The sequence below is a fragment of the Cnephaeus nilssonii genome (assembly GCF_951640355.1).
Source record: "Cnephaeus nilssonii genome assembly, chromosome: 5".
NCBI lineage: Eukaryota > Metazoa > Chordata > Mammalia > Chiroptera > Vespertilionidae > Cnephaeus > Cnephaeus nilssonii.
Window position 1 is genome coordinate 40070704 of NC_137076.1, and position 27625 is coordinate 40098328.

Below are 27625 nucleotides of genomic sequence, written 5' to 3' on the forward strand. Positions count from 1 at the left end.
CTTGGAGCCCTGCCGCAGGATCGCCAGCCGGTTGCGTTTGCCTACTGGGACGCTTCCTAGCAGCGATTCCCAGCCGCAAGGTCAAGAGTCCTACTCGCTTTGAATTGATTCAGGCACTCGCCCAGGTCTGCAGGCGCCTCGCAGCGCGCCCTCGCCCCCAGCCCAGTGCACCGAGGGCCATGACCCAGGCGGGGCGGTGCACGCGGCCCGCCAGCTATAGGCTGCGGCGCGGGGCGGGAGGGGGCGCGGCCTCGGCCTCCGCTGAGGCCGCAGCACGTGGGGTGCGGGATCGCGAGAGGGAGTGGACCGGTCCTCGGCGGGTGGACTTTGCTAATCTTGCCTCCCGCCCCAGGCCAGAGCAGAACCCAGGCTCGCAGCGCCGCCTCCAGCCCGGGAGTTTCAGAGGCGCTCTGCCAGCCCTGCGCTCCAGGACCGGGACTGAGCCTGGGGGTCAACCAGGTGTCTTTTTCAAGATCGAAGAGGCAGCCCTTGAGGCAGCTGTTCGGTTGTTCTAGTCTGCAACCCCTGAAGAAGGTGCTTGGTGCTGGGGAATCGGAGACATGAATTACGCACGGTTCATCACCGCGAGGAGCGCAGCCAGAAGGCCTTCTCCCATCCGCGTCTATAGTGAGTGCTGGGGCAGCATCCCTCCCCCCGGGGTGCGGGTGGAGGTGCGGGGGCTCGCGGAGCCCCTGTGGGTGGTGCCTACAGTCACCGTTTGGTTGCATTCATTCAACAGTGAAAGCTCACTGTGAGTCAGGCTCTGTGTGCAAACATGCACTGGGTTTAGAACTGAAGGCAGAGAAGTAGCAGCAGCAGCAGCAGCGAGAACAGGCTGTTGCGGGACTTGGCCGTGTAAGAGAGAGGATGTGCTGTCTAAAAAGGCTCTTCCCGGGACCTGAAGGGGTTAGACACAGTGTGCAGCCGCGTGCAGAGTGGGGAAGGCCTGGTCAATTGGAGAGAAAGGGGTGAGCCACGAAGCCAGACAGACAGGTAGGGGCTAAATGGAGCAGGGTTTTCGGCTACTGTGGCTCTTTGCTTATCTAGATAACCCCGATCACTCTGCCTTCTTAGTTGGACACCTCCATTCCTTAGCTCCGCCACCGGTGATGTAGGTCCAGGCAAAGTTATTTTATGTCTATTTTAGATCAGCATCCTATCACTAGAAATTGTTTAACTGGACAGTGTTATTGAGTGTAATGCAACATACTGAACTAGGAATGTTTTCCGTGAAAGTTTTTCTTCTCTTCCATGTTTATTGCAGCTGAGATACAGAACAGGGCACCGAAATCTGTCATCTCCTTGGCTACTGGATCACCAAATCCAAACACGTTCCCTTTTAAGGCCGCTGCTATCACCATAGACAATGGGAAGACCATCCAGTTTGATGAACAGATCATGAAGAGAGCCCTTCAGTATTCGGAAAGTGCTGGGTAACTATAAATAATACCATTCTGTTGGCTCATTTTCATGAGCAATATTCTAAAGGCCACTGATAAAGTGACTTGTCTTTTTTCTTAACTGGAGTGTTCAACAGTTAGGAAGGTTTGGGGAAGAGTTTTCAAAGAAGAATGAAAAGCAACAGGATATTGAATGCTCCTCGGTGACTTCTCACCCTTACAGGCCTGGGCGAGTCCAAAGGCTTCTGGAAGAAAGTACTACATTGACCTGAGACTGAAAAGAGAGAGAGAGAGAGAGAGGTGACGAAGGGAGGAAAAGGATGGTCCAGGAAGCAGCAATTTTAAGTGCTGGGCAATTTTCTAAGAAGTTTGTTCCCTTCGCAGCTATGCAAACACATTGCCCTCAGTTCAAATGTCTTTAATTCTTAAAGGCAAGCTAACACACATACCTTAAGATTTTCCTTAGCTGATCCTCTAATAATTTATAGAGTTCCTGTGATGGAAAACTATATTGTGATGTAATATAGGTTTTATACAGAGTATCCTCAAAAATGTATACATACTTTAAAAATCTGATAGCTCAATTTTGAAAATGAAATGTATTTTAATGAACACTGCCTTCATAATTTTTCAAAGTGTGTGTATGCCTCTTTGGGGACACCCTATATATATAAATTACTAGGGATCCCTGGGCCTGGCCTGTGCCCTCTCGCAATCCGGGACCCCGCGGGGGATGTTGGATAGCCAGTTTTGGCCTGATCCCTGAGGCCTATCCACACAGGAGGGAATCTGATCCCTGCAGCCTGTTCCAGACAGGAGGGAGCCCTATCCTGTGTGTTGTCTGTCCCCTGGTGGTCAGTGTGCATCATAGCGACTGGTCGTTAGGTCGCTTAGGCTTTTATATAGATAGAGGCCCGGTGCATGAAATTCATGCACTGGGGTCCCTTAGCCTGGCCTGCACCCTCGCGCAGTCTGGGAACCCTCGGGGGATGTCGTAAGCCGTCAGTCAGACATCCTTAGTGCTGCCGCAGAGGCCAGAGAGGCTTCCGCCACCGCCACTGCGCTCGCCAGCTGTGAGCCGGCTCAGGGCTTCTGGCTGAGTGATGCTCCCCCTGTGGGAGTGCACTGACCACCAGGGGGCAGCTCCTGCATAGAGCGTCTGCCCTCTGGTGGTCAGTGTGCATCATAGTGACCGGTCATTCCTCCGTTTGGTTAATTTGCATATTGGCCTTTTATTATCCTACATAATAAAAAGGTAATATGCAAATTTCATCACTCCGCTACACCCACGATTGGGCCGGCTGGAGGCACGGGGGGCGGAACTCGGGGTGGCCCATTGTGTGGCTGCTGGCAGCAGTTTTCCGCCAGCACCAGTTTTCCTCTGGCCACCCGCCGATCAGAGCGCCTCCCCTATCGGAGTTCCTCTCGGGGTAGCCGATCACGCTGGCGGGAGGCGCTCTGATCAGCGGGTGGCCAGAGGAAAACTGCTGCTGGCGGAAAACTGTTGCCGGCAGCCAGGTGAAGGAAAAGTCTATTGCACGAAACTTTGTGCAACGGGCTTCTAGTATAGGATAAATGTGTAATATATACATAGGCCTTTCCTTCCATGATACAAAGAACTTTTGGGGCCTAAATTTCTAAGTAGCTTATAGAAATTTTCCTGAGTAGAACAAAGAATCAATTATTAAGTGTTTGCTCTATTGTAAAATAAAGATTATAGGTTTTTAGACTAAGAAAGATGTAAATTCAAATATCAGCTGACTGACTTTATGTGAATTTTTAAATCTCTACATCTATTACCTTATCTTTGAAATAGGGAATATTAATATTGGCAACAAGTGTTTGAGGATTTTGAAATTGAGTGTATAAAGTACCTAATATATAGCTACCATTTAATTCCTCTCTACCTATATTATGACATTTACTTTTATAAATTTTAAAATCATTTTATGCTTTAGAATCCCAGAGCTGTTGTCCTGGCTAAAACAGTTACAAGTAAAATTGCATAATCCTCCCACCCTCCATTATCCATCCAGTCAAGGACAAATGGATATATGTGTCACATCTGGCAGCCAAGAAGGTCTTTGTAAGGTAAGTCTGAAAGGAAAGGTACCACACATTAAAAATCAAGGATTTCCATGAATACAGTCATCTCTCACTGACAAGCAAGAGGATCATGTTTTGTGAATTTCTGGTAGTCTTCTTGTCTTTACCTAGAATTATAAACAGGGAACTTAAAGACATCCACCAACCTGATTTTTCTTACACATAGAAGATATGGTCAGTGACTCAGAGCTAGGAGTCATTCAAACAGGTTCCCATTTAAAGGAGGTCTCAACTCTTACCAAAAGCATTAGTGATCATTTCTTAATTTTACCTGGCTCAAAGATTTGGGTTACATTTTGTTCTCTGTTATTTTAGTTATGAGATTTCAATATAATTTTTAAATTCTTTAGAGGGCATATCCTGATACTCCTCAGGTGAAATTTGATGCCTTTGCATGTCTGCTTACACAAATTATCTGTGCTCACCACTGCTTGTATCTTGTCTTCCTCCTGGCTGTGCTTCTTTAGGTCTATAGGGTGTCCCCCCAAAAAATGTAAGCACACAATTTGAATAATTATAAAGGCAGTGTTTATCACCCGGCCAGCATGGCTCAGTGGTTCAGCATTGACCTATGAACTGGAGGTCTGAGTTCAATTCCCAGTCAAGGCACATGCTTGGGTTGCATGCTCAATCCCCAGTGTGGGGCATGCAGGAGGCAACCGATCAATGATTCTCTCTCATCATTGATGTTTCTATCTCTCCCTCTCCCTTCCTCTCTGAAATCAATAAAAAAAAAGTTATATTTCTCTTTTTAAAAAGAGATGTAGGTTGTTAACACGATAGAAAGGAGAGGCTTGAACTGGGGATTGTGAACAATACAAGGCAAGAAAGGATTATCCTGTGGTTTATGTAAGATTTAGTCATAATAGACCCCTTTGATTAGGCTGGAAAGATCTATTGTCTGGCTCTATTGATGTCAGTATGCAGCATACTGACTGCAAAATCTCCTAAGATTTCTCAACCCTTGTCTTACTTGACCTCTAAATATCCTTGAACCCTGTTGACCTCCCCATCGTTTTGAACCGCTCTCCTCCTCTAGTGCTCTCAGCACCGCATGGAACAGCTCTCTGCCGGCCCACCTGCCTGCCTCCGTGGCAGTGGCCTCTACACAGCTATTATTTATTGGAGTTCCCCAAGGCTCGGGCCTGGAACCTCTGCTTCCCTTCATCGGTTCACCATCTCTTGGTACTTCCATTCACACCCATGTGATCAATCATATGCTAGTAACTTCCAAGCTCCTTTCAAGTCCATTTGTGTATGTCCACCTGACATCATCACAAAATGTTTTGAAGACACCTCAAACCAAAACACACTCCTCAGACATGGACAACTTTTTGGGTCTGCTTTTCAGTGAATGGCACCACTCCCACCATCTATCTAGTTCCATTGCCAACGATCTAGGAGTCATTCTTGACACCTCCTCTTCCTTGTGTCCCTGTAGTCCATATTATGTTCTGTTGGTTTTGACTTCCAAAATACCTCTCAGTTTTCCTCTCTAAATCCAGTCATTACCCTAGTTCAGACTACTCATATCTGTCCCAAATAATCATAAAACCTTCCCAAACTCTCTACATGTATTCCATTCCTCTTTGATCCTGTTATTATAGCCAGAATGATCTCAAAAAGCAGATCTGACCATGTGATTCCCCCTTTCCACACTCTACTTAAAATTCTTACTGGCCTCACTTGGCATAGTGCCTGCATGGTATGGTTTCTGCCCACTTTTGTCTCATCTCATTCCACTCTCCTCTTTACACTCTGCTTCAGTTTCTCAAAATGTACCTATTGTCACCCCTACCCCAACTCATCACTTCTTCAGGGAAACCCTCTCTGAACGCCCTGAGTTTCCTCAATGCCCAAGTCCTCCTATGATGAGCTCTTATAACATTACACACCTGTACTTAATAGCATTCATCACTTTTAAATATACATTTATTTGAGTAATTATTTAATTAGTGTCTAGCTTTCCTGGACTAGTACCTCTATGATGGTAAAAACTATGTCATTATGTTCATCATTCTATCATCAGACCTTATACAGGACTGGCTTATGGTAAATATTAATACATTTTCAAAGAAGGAATAAAAGGATAAAATGAATTTTGGGAGACAAACCAGTTGTTATTTTTCATCTAAACCTAGAACAGAGGTTGGCTACTATGGCTTGAGAGGCAAATCCAGCCTTCATCTGATTTTGTAAATAGAGTTTTATTGGAGCTTAGCCACACTCACTGGTTTACATATTGTCTGTGGCTCTTGCTCACTACGGAGATGGAGAAAAGTAGTTACCACAGGGACACTATGGCCCACAAAGTATGTATTCTCTTGACACTTTACAGAATATTTGCCAACTCCTACTCTTTAATCCTAATGAATTAAAACTAAAATGGGGGGTGGGTGGTGGAGGGAAGGGGTTCTAAGAATGAAAACAATACTATGCAAGCCAACCTATTTTTCTTTTGTTAGGTGTTTGAAATGATCATTAATCGTGGAGATAATATCCTCCTAAATGAACCTGTTTACTCAGGAACACTTCAAGCTGTGAGTATATATTTCTACAAAAGGCAGCTCTCTTTCTTATAATAAATGAGAAAAAAACCATTGCACCATTAGAATGACCTGTCCACTGAGAAATAAAATAATGTCTTTCACCTACAAACAGGAGAATCATAAATGACATACGCAAACTATATTAACTATTTAAATATACCCTCCACTTTATACATTTCTTCTTACCAAATTTAAATGAATACATGCTTTGCCGAAACCGGTTTGGCTCAGTGGATAGAGCGTCGGCCTGCGGACTGAAAGGTCCCGGGTTCGATTCCGGTCAAGGGCATGTACCTTGGTTGCGGGCACATCCCCAGTAGGGGTTGTGCAGGAGGCAGCTGATCGATGTTTCTCTATCATCGATGTTTCTAGCGCTCTATCCCTCTCTCTTCCTCTCTGTGAAAAATCAATAAAACATATTTTTAAAAAAATAAAAATAAATAAATGAATACATGCTTAAATTAGGTTGTACAAAATCATGTCCAGTTTTCTTAATATTTCACTTGAAATGTGATTTAATTTACAAATATTTATTTTTTTCATTACCATCTTGAATTGCCATATGCCTAAGTATAATCATGTTATATGTCAGTTTACTATAACTGTAATCTAATATGGTATAATTAAGACTTTCCATTCCAGTGATAAATTAATGGGATTATAATAACCAGAAAGAGGAACTGACCATCTGGCTCTGCTGTGCACTGGTCAGAACACACTGCTGAGAATTAGGTTCATTTGGGGCACAATACTTTAGGATAGATATTTACACAAACTAGAGCAGTCAGAGAAGAGTAGTCAGAGTGAATAGGGAACTGGAAACTATACCGTATGATGATCGGTTTTAGGAACTGTGGCTTTTTTTCCCCAAAAACAGAAGACTCAACAAACATGAGAATTATCCTCAAATACATACAAGTTAGCCATGTGACAGAAGAATTAGATTTGCTTGTGCATGTCCTTAAGTTGGGAAAACTGAATCAAAGGCTGGAAACTACAGGGAAACAATTTCAACTCAGTATAGCAACTTTCTAACCATCAGCCTTACCTGACTCCCTGAGCCTTACCTGACAGCCTTACCTGACTTCCCATCACTTCAGGTGCTCAGTTATTCTTGATTGCCACCGAACACAAATGTTGCAAAAGTAATACTTGCCTAAAATAGGGGAGTTGAATGAGATTATCTTTATGCTCTATTGATTCATATTTCATTGATTCTCTCTTTTATTCAAATTTAATATTATCTTTACAAAAATAAATATATAAAGCAATTAGCTAGTCTTCATGAAAGGCATATTTTCTCAACATTCCTAAGTAGAAATCAAATTGATATTATAGCTCTAGCTGCTTTGGCTCGGTGGGTAGAGCATCAGCCTGTGAACTGAAGGGTCATGGGTTGGATTCCGGTCAAGAGCACATATCTCAGTTGTAGGCTCGATCCCTAGCCAGGGTGCATGTGGGAGGCAAACCAATTTATGAGTCGCTCTCACATCAATGTTTCTCTCTGCCTCTTCCCTTCCCTTTCCCTCCCTCTAAAAAATCAATGGAAAAATATCCTCAGGTGAGGATTAACAAATAATAATAATAATTGATTTTATAAAAATTCCTTTCCCAGAGAACAATCTGAAAAGAAAATTTAAAAACATTTTAAATTTATAATAACATCCAAAAGAATAAAATACATCACCTATTTATGGGTTGGAAGACTTAATATTATTAAGATGCCAATACTGCCAAAGTGATCTACAGATTCAATGCAATCCCTATCAAAATGCTAATAGCATTTTTGTAGATATAGAAAAGCCAATCCTCAAATTCACATGGGATTGAAAGAGGCCATAAGAATCCTGAAAAAGAAGAACATAGTTGGAGGCTTCACACTTGCCCATTTCAGTAATCAAAACAGTATGGTACTGGTGTAAGGATAGACATATATTTCAATGGAGTAGAATTGAGAACCCAGAAATAAATCCATACATCTGTGGCCAATTGATTTTGACAAAGGTACCAAATCCATTAAATAGGAAAAGAAGTCTCCAACAAATTGTAATGGAACAACTGGATTTCCACATGCAAAAGAAAGAAAGTGGACCCTTACCTCACACCATATAAAATTTTAACTCAAAATGGATCGAAGACCTAAATGTAAGAGCTAAAAACTATAAACTCTTAGAAGAAAACATAAGGGCAAATCTTGACCTTGAATTTGGCACTAAATTCTTAGATATGACAATAAAAACACAAGCAACAATAAAAATAAATAGATAACTGGGCTTCATAAAAAAATTAAGACTGAAGCATCAAAGGACATTATGAATAAAGCAGAAAGACAGCCTAAAGAATGGGAGAAAATATTTGCAAATCATATATCTGATAAAGGCTTAATATGCAGAATATATAAAGACCTCCTATAACTCAACAACAAAAGACAAATGAATTTCAAAATAGACAAAGACTTGAATAGACATTTCTCCAAAGAAGATATACCAATGGCCAGGAAGCACATGAAAAAACACTCAACATCATTAGTCATTAGAGAAACGAAAATCAAAACCACAAGGAGATACTATTTCATACCAGGATGGCTTTTATTTTTGAATGGAATATAGTAAGTATTGGTAAATATGTGGAGAAATTGAAATCCTGGTACATTGTTAGTGAAAATGTAAAATGGTGCGGCCACTGTGTAAAACAATTTTTCAGTTCCTCAAAATTTTAAACATACAACCATCATGTGATTTACCAATTCCACTTCTAGTATATATCCAAAAAAATTGAAAACTGGGACTCAAACAGAAACACAAACATTCGCTACAGTAGCCAAAAGATGGGAGCAACCCAAGTGTGTGTCAACGTGTGTATAAATAAACAAAACGTAGTATGTGTATACAATGGAATATTATTCAGCTATAAAAGGAACAAAGTTCTGACACATGCTGCAACATGGATAACCTTGAAAACATTATGCCAACTGAAAGAAGCCAGACACAGGACAAATATTGTATAAAATATCTAGAATAGATAAATTCATAGAGACAGAAGTGGATTAGTAGTAGCCTGGGCCTGGGGGAGGGAAGAATGGGGAGTTACTGCTGAATGGGTACAGAGTTTCTGTTCAAGGTGATGAAAAGGTTTTAGAAATTGATAGTGATGGTGGGTGCACACATTGTAAATATAATTAATGCCACTGAATTAAACATTTTATAACAGTCAAATTTTTGTTATATAGATTTTACCACAGTTAAAAAAAAAACTAAAGTAAAATAATTGCTTTTTCTTAATGATTTGACAGTAATCATTAACTATTTCTCTAAACTCCTAACACTTAAGATTACATAATGCCTACAAATATACAACTCATTTCTACATAAACAGCATGGGTACACACATGTAAAATATTTTCATATACCCAGACAGAAACCATGTGCCAAGCTATGAGGATATATGCTAATAAGCAATATCTGTTTATTTCATGGACCAATAGTGATCTGTGTTATTCATGGTATGTGTGCATTTGAAAGCGAAGACCTTTTATTTTATTTTTATTACAATTATTTGGGTGACATTGCTTAATGACATAGAAGTTTCAAGTGTACAATCCTATAATACACCATCTGTATATTGCATTGTGTGCTCACCATCCAAATTCTAGTCTCCTTCCATCAAAAAACATTTAAATTTGGCATAAGTAGCATCTGGATTATCCACACTTAGTACACAATTCTACATTTGACTGCCTAAAAGAGTGTTAGCTTATTCTTTGAAAACTTTTTCTGAGAACCTCACTCAATTATTGTTATTTCTTAATTTGATTTTTTAAATGTGTGTTTTCATCCATGAATAATAGTCCATAAATTTTTATAAACTCATGTCTATAAGCAAGGCCACTACTTGTCAGTTCAGCATTAGCCATTGGCAAAATATTGAAATACTTCCACACTCCTTGGTAAGCTGCTACCCTGGACTCCCGCTGGCTTTCCTGGCTCTTCTCCTAAGACACCCTGAACTCCCATTACACAGAATTAATGCTGGAATGGCAGGGAGCCTCTAGGATCCCTTATAGCCTTCAGATGTATCTGATGTACCCATTGCTACACCACTTATTAAACACTTTGAATATCACCTCTGCTCATACCTATTTTATATATTTGCATAACAGATGCTTTATGGCATTAATGTGCTCTGTGAAAAAAATTATTAATAAACACTTACCTTATGAACCAGTTCTAATTATATGTATCATGATAATTCAACCAGAAGAGGCTAGGTTGTGCTGTGGAACAAATGATCCCAATGTCTCGATGGCTTACAGCTACAAAGACTTACTCTCTCCCCCACTACATGTCCACTGCAAGGCAACTGGAGCTGTGGTCCATGCCGTCTTTTTCTCAAGCCCCAGGCTGACAGAAGTAATCTCTTTCTGGAACACTGTGAGTCTTACAGCAGCGGGAAAAGAGAAATAGAGAACCACAAGCTGGATTTTGAAGTTTCTGCTTGGAAGGAACACACATCACTTCTGCCCACAATTTATTGGCCAGAGCAAGACACATGGCCACGCCTGACATACATGAGCAAGGAAGTAGGATCCTTACTCTGGAAATTGACAGGGGATATTCTTGAACAGTAATGGAATCTATCCCAGAGCAACAATAGAATTAGAATATACAACCTAAACCCTGTGGCGGTAGAGCCGACGGCAGGTTATATGTTCAAGGGCATCAAGGGTAACATTCTTAGTTATGAGAAGAATCAATGGCACATTTTGTAATCAGATCTGAATCTTGGGCTTTCTTTTTTTTTTTTTTTCTATGTGCTCAACAGCTGCGGCCACTGGGCTGCAACATGATTAATGTTTCCAGTGATGAATATGGGATTATTCCAGACTCCCTCAAAGAAATACTTTCCAAATGGAAACCAGAAGATTCAAAGAACCCCGAGAAAAACACCCCCAAATTTCTTTATACTGTCCCAAATGGCGACAATCCTACTGGAAACTCATTAACAAGTAACCGCAAAAAAGAAATCTATGAGGTATTTTAAAAGAATGTGTTATGTGGCTATGTTCCTGTTTCTTTTTGACCTTTTAGAAGAGTACTATGCAAGTTTCCTTTCTTATTTGCCTCTTGCTTTCAAGGGAGATAATTTTTAATAAGAGGAAGTCATCTATGCCAAGAATCCTAATAAATTTAAACAAAAGAATATACTACATCCTTTGTTAACTCTGAGATTTTTCTTTCCCTTTGATATTTTCATAAAAAGAAATAGCATTCTTGGTCTGATGTTAAATTCTATGAGGTTATTTAATATTTGACCCCACTATTTGATTTTCATTATTTTATATTTGTATTTCCAACGTGTCTCTTTTCTTTATTGCTCATTGTCATTTCAATTTACAAAGAAATTCTTTGAAAATAAGAGGCATATGCCTTTTATAGTCTATTTTAGGGACCTGACAACAATGCCTAAGCTTTTCACCATAAACATTTTTTTAAAGTATCAAGCCAATATGTCTTTCTGTAAAGTCTTTTTTATGTACCTGACTATGATCCCTAGCCTTTCACTACAAATCGTTTCTCAAAATAAGTACCAACCCTATGTTAAAGTAATATAGAATTTAATCATTATAGTGGAAACATAAGAAAGATTTCAAACAATTCCTTTTACTGTATTCTTATTTTTCATGCACTCCTGGCTCCAACACTCATCCAGTTCTGTGTCTGTAAGTTGCATTCTATGATGGAGCTGCCTAAACTCCAGACTTCTCTATCCAACTTCTGTATCCAGCATCCCATGTAAATGTCTAATGAGCATTTCCAACCTAACATAGCCACACAGAGCTCTTGATTTTGGCCAGCCACACCCCAAACCTCTCATTCACAACCCCTCCCATTCTTCATCTCCATACACTGTGCCATATGATCCATTGTCTTTTATTCCTCTTTTTTCCCCCTCTCCTCCCCACACCCACTACATTCAATCCATTCTGTGGACTCTACTGACTACGTATTTATCCAAATCCATCCGTTTCCCTCCACTACCACTGCTCTCACGATCTTCTCAGACACCAACTTCTTCCCTTGCTGGTCTACTGGGATGTTTCCTCACCCCCACTGCCCTCCACTCTTGACCTCTAACCATTCTTCACTCAGCAGCCACTCATGTCCCTCCCCTGCTGAAATGTAAATGAAAAGCCAGTCTCATGGTCCTCCTGTTTACAGGCCTCCAGTGGCTTCCCCTTGCATTTAACATAAAATCCAAAAGCTAGGTGACCTGGTCAGCTATTCTCAGGCTCTTACCATCATTGTTGCAGCCCACTGGCCTTCTCTCTACTATGCCAAATTTTTGTCTCACCCAAGGGTCTCTGCTCTAGCTCATCCCTCAGTCTATAAGCTTCTTCCTTGATAATTGCACAACTGGCTCTCGCTCTCTCTCTCTCTCTCTCTCTCTCTCTCTCTCTCTTTCTCTCTCTCTCTCTCTCTCTCTCTCTCTCTCTCTCTCTCTCTCTCTCTCTCTCTCTCTCTCATCACCCTGTTTAATGTTCCACCTAGCCTTTAAGTCCCCCATCCAGTATTTCTTCTGTTCATGATCCATTGGCTTATGTATCTTCTGTCTTTCCCATTAGAATGTAAGTTCCATGAGAACAAGAGCTTTTGGAGCTTTATCTCTTTATCTTCATTGTCTAGGCAATGGGCACTCAATAGCTTCTTGAATGAATGAGTACAAAAAATTATGATTCCAAAATACTTTTAATTTTAGATAGCTCTTAAGAAATAATTGTATTATTTTAACCTTTTTTTTAGCTTGCAAGAAAATATGATTTTCTCATAATAGAAGATGATCCTTACTATTTTCTCCAGTTCAACAAGGTAAGTAACAATGTGAAGTTGTTTCACAATTAAAAGATAAATTGTTGTAAGTTATTGCCCTGCCTTTGAGTTTAACCTGGCTGCTAATCCACGTTTACATTGGAATTTTAAAACAGGATTGTTAATTTGCTACCACTTCAACTTTTATAGTCTTTTAGTTTTACTATGGGATTAGTACTTTTCATTTCTTGTATTACAGCTCTTTCCAGAAATTACTTACCTTAAAAATAGTATCTGGCTCTCTCTACCATACATTTGGAGAAAGTTAGGGCTAATGGTCTTGAACTCCAGATCCTAGTGCATAGTTCCTTAATCATCGTACCAGGGATCTAAAGTGGGTTTCCTCTTGGGTATCAGCTACAGTCTCTCTCTCTCTCTCTCTCTCTCTCTCTCTCTCTCCCTCCCTCCCTCCCTCCCTCCCTCCCTGGTTACTCCTCATCCGAGGATATTTTCTTCATTGATTCCTACAGGGAGTGGCAGGGAGGAAGGAGAAGAGAGAGAGGAACATCGACATGAGAGAGATGCATTGAGTAATTGCTTTCCACACTTGCACCCCCAAAGGCCAGGGATCGAGCCTTCAACCCAAGTATGTGCCCTTGACTGGGAATCAAACCCATGACCCTTCAGTTAGGACCAATGCTCTAACCACTGAAGATACCAGCTAGGCCTCAACTACTAGTAGTCTCTTTTTATTTTCTTTATTGATTAAGGCATTACATATGTGTCCTTATCCCCCCACATCCCCCCCCTCACTCATGCCTTCACCCCCTGGTGTCTGTGTCCATTGGTTAGGCTTATATGCATGCATACAAGTCCTTTGATTGATCTCTGCCCCTCACCCCCACCTTCCCCTACCTTCCCTCTGAGGTTTGACGGTCTGATCGATGCTTCTCTGTCTCTGGATCTGTTTTTGTTCATCAGTTTATGTTGTTCATTATATTCCATAAATGAGTGAGATCATGTGATATTTATCTTTCTCTGACTGGCTTATTTCACCCAGCATAATGCTCTCCAGGTCCATCCATGCTGTTGCAAATGGTAGGAGGTCCTTCCTTTTTACAACAGCATAGTATTCCATTGTGTAGATGTACAACAGTTTTTTAATCCACTCATCTGCTGATGGGCATTTAGGCTGTTTCCAAATCTTAGCTAGTGTAAATTGTGCTGCTATGAACATAGGGGTGTATATATCCTTTCTGACTGGTGTTTCTAGTTTCTTAGGATATATTCCTAGAAGTGGGACCACTCGGTCAAATGAGAGTTCCATTTTTAGTTCCATTCTGTTCTCCACAGTGACTGCACCAGTCTGCATTCCCACCAGCAGTACACGAGGGTTCCTTTTTCTCTGAATCCTCACCAGCACTTGTCATTTGTTGATTTGTTGATGATAGACATTCTGAGGTGTGAGATGGTACCTCATTGTCGTTTTGATTTGCATCTTTCAGATGATTAGTGACTTTGAGCATATTTTCATATGTCTCTTGGCCTTCCTTATGTCCTCTTTCGAAAAGTATCTATTTAAGTCCATAGCCCATTTTTTGATTGGGTTGTTTATCTTCTTTTTGTTAAGTTGTATGAGTTCCCTGTACATGTTGGAGATTAAACCTTATCGGAGATAACATTGGCAAATATGTTCTCTCATGCAGTGGGCTTTCTTGTTGTTTTGTTAATGATTTTTTTTATTTTTTTATTTTTGCTGTGCAGAAGCTTTTTATTTTGATGTAGTCCCATTTGTTTATTTTCTCTTTAGTTTCCATTGCCCTAGGAGCTGTATCAGTGAAGATATTGCTTCGGGATATGTCTGAGATTTTGCTGCCTGTGGATTCCTCTACGATTTTTATGGTTTCCCATCTTACGTTTAAGTCCTTTGTCCATTTTGAGTTTATTTTTGCATATGGTGTAAGTTGGTGGTCTAGTTTCATTTTTTGCATGTATCTGTCCAATTTTCCCAACACCATTTATTGAAGAGACTGTCTTGACTCCTTTGTAGGCTCTTGCCTCCTTTGTCAAATATTAATTGAGCATAGTGGTTTGGGTCGATTTCTGGGTTCTCTATTCTATTCCATTGGTCTATGTGTCTGTTCTTATGCAAGTACCAGGCAGTTTTGAGAACAGTGGCTTTGTAATACAGCTTGATATCTGGTATTGAGATCCATTCTACTTTGTTCTTCTTTCTCAAGATTGTTGCAACTATTCAGCGTCTTTTTTTAGTCCAGATGAATTTTTGGAGAGTTTGTTCTAGGTCTGTGAAATGTGCCATTAGTATTTTAATGGGGAGTGCATTGAATCTATAGATTGCTTTGGGTAGTATGGACATTTTAATGATGTTGATTCTACCAATCCATGAACATGGTATGCTCTTCCATCTGTTTATGTCTTCCTCTACCTCTTTTTTCAGTGTACTGTAGTTTTCTGAGTACGGGGCTTTTACCTCCTTAGTTAAGTGTATTCCTAGGTATCTTAATTTTTTTGGTACAATGGTAGATGGGATTCTTTTTAAATCTCTCTTTCCATAAGTTCACTATTGGTATATAAAAATGCCATAGATTTCTTGATGTTAATTTTGTATCCTACTACATTGCCGAATTCATTTATTAAGTCTAGTAAATTTTTGATGGAGTCTTTGGGGTTTTTCTATGTACAGTATCATGTCATCTGCAAATAATGACAATTTTACTTCTTTTCCAATTTGGATACCTTTTATTTCTTCTTGTTGTCTAATTGCTATGGCTAGCACTTCCAGTACTATGTCACTGGAAGTGGTGAAAGTGGGCATCCCTGTCTTGTTCCTGTTCTTAGGTGAAATGGTTTTAGTTTTTGTCCATTGAGTATGATGTTGGCTGTAGGTTTGTCAGATAAGGCTTTTATTATGTTGAGGTATGACTCTTCTATTCCCACTTTGCTGAGAGTTTTTATCAAGAAAGGGTGTTAGATTTTGTCCAATGCTTTTTCTGCATCAATTGATATGGCTATGTGATTTTTTTCTCTCAATTTGTTTATGTGATGTATCAACTACAGTCTCTTGATAGTAGTTGACTGGCATGATATCTGAGAAGGATTTGGAAGGATGTTCAAGCTGAAAGAGAAAGGTTGTGCTCAATGAGTGATGTCCATTATGGACATAAATAATGTGTTACTGGCAGCAGGACACTTTTGCCAGTCCTGTCATGAAAGTCCTGGATAGTACCTGCAAAAGAATAGGTTTTTAAGTTTCCTTCCCACTCTATATGTATGTCATTTTCTATAATCATTCTTTCCTCATGGACATAGTAGTGACACATGATTCCAATGCCTGATTTTTCAAAATCAAACACTATCTTTAGTTGCTCTCAGCACTGTAGAGAACATATACCTGGACTTGGTTCCTTCTTTAAATCTACAGAAAAGAAAAACTCTTGATTTTCCTGTATGTATTGCCTGAATGAATATCATGTCTGCCAACCTCCATCCCACTCTCAACATGATCATGCCCCCTTTTCTTGTGCATCTACTTCTTAAGTAAATACTGAAATCAGTATTTCATGTTGACTATATTTCTCAGCTTTGCTCTCATCTTTGTAACTTTCTAATTCTAAGAGGCAGCATTCTTTCTATAAACAATCCTGAATGCTGCTGGTCCCCTCTGCTTATATCTTATCCAAACTAGTTTTTCTTTTTTTATTCAGATGTATTTTATTCCAACAATCAGGCCAGCAGGGCATCATGGGGACCTTATAGGATTTCAGAATCTTGGTTCTCAGCAAGGCCCATATTTTTTTCTTCCTCTAAATCTATTCATCTTGGACTTCAACCCTTGGGGCAAATTCATAATAATGGATCTTGAGCAAATGAGTAAAACCTTGTGTGTGCGTTTTTGGCAGAAAAGTCATGAAGACAGGCAGATTCTAATAAAAGAACACGCATCTCTGTTTTTATTCCATTTTAAAGGGTTTGGATAAAGGTAATGGAAAAGATGGTTGTGCTACTGTTATTTGAATCCATGTCCTTTCCAGTCTCTACATGAAGGAATTACATAGTCACTAACAGAGTTCTCAGACCAACAGTGTTTATCTTTTCCATGTCAAGCCCTGGGCACCAACGTTTCTTTCCATGGACGTTGATGGGCGTGTCATCAGAGCGGACTCTTTCTCCAAAGTTCTGTCCTCTGGGTAAGGCTGTCCTCAGTGTCTCTAACTTCAGACTGGATCTAACCAAGATAGAAACTGTGCCTCAGTAGCTTTCTGTCCAAGCAATTCTCATTTAAGATGCTTGCATTCTACTTGCCTTAAAACACCAGTTAAATTATTAATATGAATATAGGCCTTTTCTTTCTCTATCCATCTCCAGTCGTCAAAGGAACCTGGGCATTCATCGGAAGTTGTAGAGGAACTGGTCAGGTTTGGGGTTTCATATATGAAAGAGCACATTTAGAAATGCTTAGTCAGACTTGCATTATGTTTTAAATGTACACTTGAATTTTAAATAAGAAGCAGTTAATTTTATCAGGATGTTTTCATTGTCTAGGTTCATTTGCCCCCAGGCCACAGCTCTCTTCCTAATGAAATCATGAAAATGACATGGATTCATTGTTAATACAGTGGTATTGTACCTTTTCTCTCTTTTTCTTTTTTTGGGCAGGTTGAGAATAGGGTTTATAACTGGACCAAAACCCTTGATAGAGAGAGTTGTTTTACACACACAAGTCTCAACATTGCATACCAGTACTTTTACACAGGTAAGGACAATTTAGGAAACAGAAAAAAAAAAATTAATTAGATAAGAATAGAAAATAGATCTTGACAAGTAAGACTGAGTTAAGGTGCCAGACAGGGAAATCACGGATATTGAATCTCTAGTTCCAGTATGTACTGAGTCAGCAAACCTGGAACTGTAGGCATTTACTCTTATAAACAAACTAGAGGCCTGATGTACAAAATTTGTGCAAGAATAGGCCTTCCTTCCCCTGGCACCGGCTTCCCTCTGGCACCCGGGACCTGGGTTTACCTCCGGCCACAGGCAGGCACCTGGGAACCGGGCTTCCCTCGCAGCCCCAGCTTCGTCCAGGACAGAAGGACGTCTGGAAGGACATCCGGTCTAATTAGCATATTACACTTTTATTATTATAGACTAGAGGCCTGGTGCACGAAATTCGTGCACGGAGGGGGGTTGTCCCTCAGCCCAGCCTGTACCCTCTCCAATCTGGGACCCCTCGAGGGATGTCCGACTGCCCGTTTAGGCCCAATCCCACCGGTGGGATCGGGCCTAAACGGGCAGTCGAACATCCCTCTCACAATCCAGGACTGCTGTCTCCCAACTGCTTGCCTGCCTGCCTTCCTGATTGCCCCTAACCGCTTCTGCCTGCCAGCCTGATCACCCCCTAACCACTCTGCTGCCAGCCTGGTTGACCCCAACTTACCTCCTCTGCCGGCCTGGTCACCCCTAACTGCCCTCTCCTGCAGGGTTGATCACCTCCAACTGCCCTCCCTTGCAGGCTTGGTCCCTCTCAACTGCCATCCCTTGCAGGCCGGGTGCCTCCCAACTGCCCTCTCCTGCTGGCCATCTTGTGGTGGCCATATTGTGTCCACATGGGGGCAGGATCTTTGACCACATGGGGGCAGCTATATTGTGTGTTGCAGTGATGATCAATCTGCATATTACTCTTTTATTAGATAGGATAGAGGCCTGGTACAGGGGTGGGGGCCAGCTGGTTTGCCCTGAAGGGCATCCCGGATCAGGTGGGGGTTCTCTTGGGGTGTGGGGCGGCCTGAGCGAGGGGCCTGTGGTGGTTTGCAGGCCGGCCACACCCCCTGGCAACCCAAGCAGAGGCCCTGGTATCTGGAATTTATTTTCCTTCTACAATTGAAACTTTGTAGCCTGGAGCGGAGCCAAGCCTGGGGCTCCCTCGGAGGCCGGCAGCCATTTGAGTTGGGGTTATAATTGAAACTTTGTTGCCTTAAGCGGGTGGGCCCAGCCAGGGTGTGCAGAAAGCTTTGCTTCCCCTGTTGCTGGCGGCAACCCTGGCCTGCTCTCTCAAGCTCCATTCTGCCGCCATTTGTTTGAATTTGTTTACCTTCTATAATTGAAACTTTGTAGCTTGAGTGGAGGCTTAGGCCTGGCAAGGGCCAGAGGAAAGCTTGGCTTCCTCTGTTACCTAGGAAACCTTGCTCTCTGTGGCTGTAGCCATCTTGGTTTGGGTTAATTTGCATACTCGCTCTGATTGGATGGTGGGCATGGTTTGTGGGTGTGGCTTTTGGGTGTGTTGGAGGTATGGTCAATTTGCATATTTGTCTATTATTATATAGGATGAGAATCAAATTAATCTGGTGTTATTTTGTGGCATAGACTAAACTCCATGAGAGTTGGGCTATCTTATTCCTCTGCTGTCCCTCACATCCAGCCTAGGAACTCCATAAAATCTGTTGAACTTCACAGATTTTAATGGAACTGGGCTTGATGCAATAATATAATTTGGGCTTCTTTGTATTAAAATTTATAATGAGAACAAGAATTGCAAACCTGTCTAATGACTCATTGCCTTCACTGTACATGTGCTAACCTGTCCTAAAGACACTGGTTGGTATGTACTTTAGTTTTTAAAAAGTTAATTTTAGAGAATGTGTAAATTTCCTCACAAGCTTTGATTAATTATTGGCTCCATTCCTAATGCAACCATAGAATTAGATGTTAAGGATAGAATTGCTACCTAATTGCATAGAAGAATTTATGTAGAATAGGATGTTTGTTTGATATTTTACATTCCATAAAGTACTTTATCATGTTTGGGAATCTCTCTCTCTCTCTCTCTCTCTCTCTCTCTCTCTCTCTCTCTCTTTGGTATTTGGTATTTGTTACTAACAAAACTTCATTATCCATTCATGATATTTAGAACTTCCATTTTAGATAGAAAATCTCCAAATATATTATGTAATTTTATATATTACAATTACCATGTGTTTTTTATATTTAGAGAGGAAGTGCAGTGTGGTAATTAATGGCATGGATCTGGAGCTGGGTCCTCTGACTCGAATCCAGGCTCTGTGATGAGCTGTTGTGACCTCAGGAAAGTTAACAACCCTTGTGCCTCATTTTCCCATCAGTAAAATAGAAATAATAACCTGCCTAATGAGGTTATTACAAGATTAAGTTCGCTAAAATATTTTAATGCATTACAATAGTTTCTGGCACAGCAAGTTCTATATAAATATTTGTCATTTTATTATCCTCGTCTTTGTTATTAACATTTATTCTAAATCACTGACTGACTAAAGCTTGGGCCAGCTTGTTCTGTTTTCTTATGGTGGTTTACCTATACTCAAGAGTGACTGGCAGAAAACACATTGTAGAGGATGAAGCATGACACCTGTTATTGTCCTACCTCTTTCAGCTCATGGTATCACAGCTTCTGCACCAGTGGGGAGAAGAGGGCTTCCTGGCTCACATAGAGAGGTACGGTATTTCAGGTCCCATTTTTCACATAGAAATGGACTCTTCCTTATAATTTTTAATTATTCCACAATAAAGGGAAAAACATAGTGGTAAAAAGTTTACCACCAGACAAGTCAAATAAATATGCTCTATTTCCTTATGTGGCATTCATTTTCATCAAGATAGAAAGTGGATTCTTATAGAGCCTCTTAGTTTCTGCAGTCAATGTACTAAACACATGTTTTTCACTGTTTTCTTCATCTAGGGTTATTGATTACTACAGGAAGCAAAAGGATGCATTACTGACAGCTGCAGACAAGTGGTTAAGTGGTGAGTAGAACATATACCCCCGTCCTTCGATAAACAGCAGTACCTATATAAGTGGGTGATAAACACTGCATGGTATTGTTAATAATCCCGGGGAAAGAAACAAGAGTCCAGGAGTATTCTTGTTAGAGAAAATATTACCCTATAAACAATCTCAGAAGGAACAGTTTGCAAACCCTGACCCATTTCTACCTATCTGCTGCAAAGAATTTGTCCTTTAAAAAAAAGACCAATTAGTCTAATAATCAACCAGCAATAAGTTAGTTCAAGCTAAATAACATCTATACTCAAAAATGTTTAGAGTTATTTCAAAATTTTCCTCTAAATATAAGAGGAATTGTGAAACAAACAACATACTCTTTTTCTAACTAGATTATCTAAAGACAAAATACTAATACAGTCTACAGAGGATTTCTCATTACAAATGATTTGCCTTTTAATCACTAACCTCATTTATCTAATACTCTCTATTGCTAATTTGATTGCAGGGTGGGTTTAATTTTCTATTAAAAATAAGAAAGTAAAATGAATTTCATGGCTTTAATTATATCGTGAAAAATACCTCTGGTATGAATAATAGTAAGCAAAATATATCAATTCCTTAATACTGTCATACTTTATTTCCTATGAAGTATTGATAAAAATATAATTATTTTTTGATAAAGAGTACTATTCTACCATTTTGTACAGTAGAGCTGAAGAAAAGGTTTTAATTAACAACAACAAAAAGATAATAATTAAAGTCAAAATAATTATCCTTCCTTCTTGGTTTCTCTATCCTAATACTCAATGAAGCATAAAGCCTACAAATGCAACTGGAATTCCTGATTTTAAGTACTTCTTTTCATAATTAATTACGTTCTGATAAAAACTTTAATCCATGGGACTTATAAACTATTACATAAATAATAGCATTTATTGAAACACTGGAAGAATCTAGAAAGAGCTGAAGAATCCTCTTCTAAAATTGAAAGAGTCATATTTGGCTCAGGTATGGTTCTAACTAAAGGAAGTAGACATAGACACTAGACTTCTTGTGCCACCCTAAGTCTGACTAAAATTGTAAATAGGTACACACGATTCTCCCTCCCTGCCTTCACCCCCTTTCTCACTCACTTTTTTTTTTTTTTTTTTGAGAGAGAGAGAGAGCGAGAAACATCAATTTTTTGGTCCTCTTATTTATGCACTCACTGGCTGAGTATTGGTTGTGCCCAGTCAGGGGCTCAAACCTGCAACCCCGGAGCATCTGGATGACGCTCTAACCAACTGAGCTACCTGACCAGGGCTTACTCACTTTTTGAAATAAAACTCAGACCATCAATCTTCAGGACTCATAAAATTATATTTTTTAAATGCTACCACTGAAGGAACTTTTATGGAAATACTAGTTTATAGTCATTGCAATTATGTCATTAAATGATATGTGATATCAAATATAGCTTCAGCAGATATTTATTACCTTCTTCTATTTATAGGTTTGGCAGAATGGCATGCTCCTACTGCTGGGATGTTTGTATGGTTTAAAATTAAGGGCATTTCTGATGTAAAAAAACTGGTTGAAGAAAAAGCCATTAAGAAAGAGGTAAAAAGGCAGAAATAGTTATACTGTTTCTTTAATGTAATTTCTTACTTAAATAAAAATGGAGATGTTTATCATTGCCTACCACCCCAACTCATAATATTTTAATATCAGATATCTCATTATTAAAATCATAATAGATTCTGGGGTTACATAATTATTATTCTGGTCAAAATTAATGGAAATATAGTCATTGAGCTCAGCTACTGGTTGGTTTAATGGCTAAGAGCACAGGCCCTGGAGCCAAACTCCTTGGGTTTGAATCCCAGTTCCACCCTTGACTGGATGTGTGGCTTTGGGTAAGTTACCCTCCCTGAGTTTTAGTAATAATGAGACTTTCTCCCTCATAAGGTTGTTATGATAATTTAGTAAATATATATAAAGCACTTAGACTAGTAAATGCTCAATAGGTATTAGCCATTAGTATTTAAAATAGAGGGCCCCCCCCCAATTATGAAAGTAAACTATATACACGGTAGCAAACTTAGAAAAATATAATGAAAAAATTTTAAATAGCTTAATTTCACCACCCAGATTTTATGACCATTTGTGGTATATTTCCTTGAAGAGCCTGTATATAGCTGATATTTTGGCTACACTAGTACAATTATTTTACATGGTTAAATTACACAGAAAAGTTTCTGTCCTCTGATTTTACTTCAAATTAGCCCATGATGATTTCTTCTATGTTTTTTAATTCTCCCTTTGTACTTAAATCATAAGGCTATTTAGATTTCATTCAGGGGCAATGAGTAATCTCAGAAATCCAAGTATTTTTCTGTGTAACTTTCCAATTTACCAAATAAATTATCCTTTCTCCATTAATTAATTCCCTGACCATGTTTATCAGTCTTTTGTAAACACTAAGACCTATTTCTAGTATCATTTTTTGTCGTGAAGCAATAGGATAAATGATACAAAAGAACAGATTGTGTTGATGGTGGCAAAGTGCCCTGCTGGTGCATAAGAGATGAAGCAGTCTAAAGGTTAGACCTGGCAACTGGCTGGATTTCTGGGCTAGCCCCACTCATTCATTCTAACTGTCTTACTGGAGGGAAAGACTCATGTTTTATGCATTGTTCTAATCCTAGTAACAGCACACAGTAGGTACTTAATAAATATTTAACTGGTTTATTTTTAAAAAATACATTTTAGTATAACAAATCAATTTTATATTCTCTTTGGTTTTCTATCAATGCCATTATCTTTAAGAACATTTGATAAGTGGCTATTTGTATGTATCCTACATGCTAAGAATATTGACTTCATATTTTATTGCACTTTTTTTCAGGCCTCTTCATTTATTCCATATATCCTGTTGCCTGTACCTTTATTTTTCTAAATAATCTCCAACTTTATCACCACTGCCTTAGCTCAGACTTTGGTCATCTTGCAGAGAGACTTTTACCACTCCCTCCTTCTCTTACAGCAATTTGCTTCTAGCACATCCCAAAACTTTTCGGCTAAATTGGGAAAAATTATTTTCATTTTATTGTTAATAAGGACACAAAAACCTATCTTCTGCCTTGAAATCTCTTCCCCAGAGTGCCCCTAATCCAGTGATGGGCAACCTTTTTGAGCTTGGTGTGTCAAACTTCGCCAAAAAACTGAGTATAACTCGGGTAGTGTGTCACTTTGAGGAAAAAACATTGTTTCGCAAATGTTTCATCCTCAGGAGCAGCAAATGTTTCATCCTCGGCATGTGGCCGCCTCAGCACCGCGTGTCATCAGAAATGGCTACACGTGTCAGTGCTGACACGCGTGTCATAGGTTCGCCATCACTGCCCTAATCATTCCATTCTCTACTCCTCTTACCTTAGCAGACAGTGCCCAGACTTGTACCATGTAACAACAAGCAGTTACTAATACTTTCGAATATCATGATTGTACTACATAACAATCTTAAAGATTTAACATAATTGATGTTTATTTCTGACTCACATAAAATTTTCAAGTAACTGATCTTTAGGCAACTGTACTCCAAGCAGTGTATCAGAGACCCTGGTTCCTTCCATCTCCTTGCTCTTCAGTCTCCAACACATAGAGTCCACATGGCTACAAAATGGAAAGAGCATGGTGGATCACACAGGGGAAGAATTTTATGGATCAGGCCTAGACGTAGCACACATAACTTCACACCCATTGACTAGGATTCAATCATGTGTCCACATATAATTAGAAAGAGCCTGGGGAATACCAGTAGAATACATTGTTGCCCAGGAGGCAGAGGAAATGTACTTTGCCACAGGGAGCTGTCTGCCACAGTGGTCATCAAGAACCACAGTGGTTCTCGCCACTGCATCTTGACACACTTACTCAACATTTTTATTCCTTTGCTTTATATATTAATTTTTTTACCTTCTTTCAGTTCTTTTCTTCCCCTCTCGGGGCCTTTACACTTTGTATCATCTCCCTAAAATATTCTTCCCCTACTTTTTGTTTGGCCAACACCTACCTATCTTTCAGATTCCAGCTTAAAAGTCACTTCCAAATTTGATAACTTAAAAATGGTATCTCGTTGTTGGAACTTAGTTTTCTAGTTAGGTTAAACATTTATTCATGGTTGTTACTGTTTCTATTTCTTTTGTAAGTTGCCCTTTGCCCATAAAAATTAGAATTCTAGTGTTTTTCTTCTGTTTCTGTGCTTTCTTTCTTTTCTTTTTTTTTTTTTTTTAATCTTCACCAAAGGATATTTTTTCCATTGATTTTCAGGCAGAGTGGAGGGGAGGGAGGAAGTGAGGGAGAGAGAGAGAGAAACATCGACATGAGAGAGACACATTAATTGGTTGCCTCCTCATGCACCCTGACCAGGGCCAGGGATCCAGCCTGCAACTGAGGTACGATGTGCCCTTGACTGGGAATCGAACCCATGACCCTTTGGTCCACAGGCCGATGCTCTAAATACTGATCCAAACTAGCCAGGGCTCTGTGCATTCTTTATATGTGGAGAAGATGTCGCATTTGCCATATTTATTGTAAACATTTTTCCAGTTTCTCTGTGTTTATTTTTGTTTATTGTATGATATACAGGATTTTTACATAAAATTATTTTTTCCTTGTGATTTAATTGTCTTTAATTTTAAAAAGTCCTTCCCCATTCTGAGATTTGATTTACCTATATTTTCTTTCAGTTTTTCTTTAATGGTATGTCGCTTATTTTCCATAAACTCTCTTAGATATTAATGGTTCCTGGAAATGCTTTCTACATTGACAGCTCAGCTCCTAGCCCTTACTTTAGAGCATCCTTCTCTTTGGCTTCTCCAGAACAAATGGATGTAGTAAGTACAGTATTCTCTTCAGCGTAACACTAGATATCAATTCTATTTTATTGTTGTTAATCCTCACTTGAGGGTATTTTTTCCATTGATTTTTTAGAGAGAGAAGAAAGGGAGGGAGAGAGGATGGGGGAGAGAGAGAAGGCAACATTGATACATCTATTTGTTGTCTCCCACATGTGCCCCAATGGGGCCAGGGATCGAACCTGCAACCCAGTTACATACCCTTGGCCAGGAATTGAACCTGTGACCCTTCAGTGCATGGGCCAACACTCTAACCATTGAGCGACACTGGCCAGGGCTCAATTCTGTTTTTTGGTGCATGTGTTCATTTTGTGAGTTACAATATGCTTTAATGTCTTGGTTTTCTGGGGCGGAAAAAAAGTATTAGTTGAAAAGTCATGAACTACCATAAAAAGACACATTTATTTTGTTGCTAGACTTCTATAGACAAATGAAGAGACTGAGTTGGAGTTTAATTTTTTTGTTTTCAAGAATAGTTTTCAGACCTACTAAACAGTGTTCATTGATCACCAATATATAATGAAAAAAATCTCTTTCCTTCCTTCATAGAATTAACATGAGCCCAAAGTGCAAATTGAGGCCAGTCTCTCTCATTGAGGGAAAAAATATCAGCAAGTCAAAGAGAATAATACTCTCAAATTAATCACAAAGTCTAGCTTTAACCAAAATAATAAGAAGCAAAGAAACAAGTTCCTCAGAACTATATGTCTGGGAATCCAAGCAGAAGACCCATAAATTGAATGGTGCCATTAACCTCAAAATGAGTTGGTACCTGTCTTTGCAGATGGATTGGTTCTTTGTGTGTTCTTTTTATTTGCTTCCTCGTGTCCTTAAATATGCTTTTCATATGTTTTATTTTTTTTGTTTCATTTTCACCCAAGGATATGTTTTTATTGATTTTTAGAGAGAGAAGAAGGGAAAGATAGAGAGAGAAAGAGAAACATTGATGTGAGAAAAACATCAATTGGCTGCCTCTGTAGGTGCCCCAACCAGGGATCGAACGCACAACCTAGGTATGTGCCCTGACCGAATCGAACCCACATATACAGGGTGATGCTCCAACTAATTGAGCCACTCGGCAAGGGCTTATTTTTTTTATATAATAGATCTAGACAATTTCAACTACATATAATGTACCAGTATATGCAGGTGAGAGATTGCATGAAAAAATAATATGTGGTGTAGAGAAAATCGAAAGTGGTGACCTTGAGGGCCACAAGAACAACAAAATAAAAATCCTGGGAATCTGATATGCTTATATGTACATATATTATGACATTGATGGCATCCGACCATGATAAAATTGATGTTAAACTTGGTTTTCATTGCCTTATCTCACCCTTAGATGGATATTCTTTGTTTGAATTTTTAACATTCTGACAAACTTTTCCTAAATAGCACCCTACTTTCATTAATTCTTATCTATTTTCTATTTTAGGCCTTCCAGAGGTTAGCCGAACTTATAAAAGAATCTTTGTGAGGACATCAAACTCTTCATAGTACTCATGGATTTTTTTAATAAATTACTTCAATGTTATAGCAGCAAGAAATGATCATTGATTAAGACTTACAGATTGACTTTCATCAGACATGTCATATCTGTAGTCATTAACTAGACAACTTTTAAAGTGCCCTTAAATCCACCATATTGCCAAAATATATTTATAATCTATGTATACCTTTTGATAAATTTTCAACTTGAAAAAAATTATTTTTATCGTGAATTTTATTGTAAAGAACTTTGTAACTGCTTTATAATATCCCTTAAATTTTCTTTGAAATTAACATTTGCAGTAAACTATTATGAAAATGTAAAAATACAAATCCAAAATGGTATGTAATGTAAACTTTTTCTATCTCTTAGGAAAATGTAATAAAATCTTGTTGCAAAAATTGTTAGAATTTGACCATTATAAATGACTTCAGTGAGAATACCACAGATATTATGTTATGCCACAAAAATCTCTTTAAAATAAAATTCTGAAACTAAACATACCTAAAGACATCAGACTTATTAATTCCAAGTAAGAAGGATAAAATCAGGACTTAGAAAAATTTACTACATTGCTTTTTCATAATACTGCACAATTTATAA

At 39.3% G+C, this 27625-nt stretch overlaps 1 protein-coding gene across 3 annotated transcripts; it reads left to right on the plus strand.

The window, feature by feature from the left end:
• Positions 1 to 27478, plus strand: AADAT (aminoadipate aminotransferase). Of its 3 annotated transcripts, none has more exons than XM_079773111.1 (14): positions 1 to 80; positions 353 to 627; positions 1265 to 1433; positions 3359 to 3491; positions 5972 to 6046; positions 10877 to 11086; positions 12856 to 12921; positions 16987 to 17069; positions 17539 to 17635; positions 20285 to 20346; positions 20591 to 20655; positions 22128 to 22234; positions 25408 to 25509; positions 26969 to 27478. In XM_079773111.1, the coding sequence occupies exons 2-14, from the start codon at positions 561 to 563 to the stop codon at positions 27008 to 27010; spliced, it is 1278 nt and encodes a 425-aa protein (XP_079629237.1). In that variant the 5' UTR covers positions 1 to 80; positions 353 to 560; the 3' UTR covers positions 27011 to 27478. The 3 variants fall into 3 exon arrangements, with proteins under 3 accessions (XP_079629237.1, XP_079629238.1, XP_079629239.1); XM_079773112.1 differs by having other exon boundaries at positions 4 to 125; XM_079773113.1 differs by having other exon boundaries at positions 45 to 125; positions 516 to 627.
• The last annotated feature ends 147 nt before the right edge of the window (positions 27479 to 27625 follow it).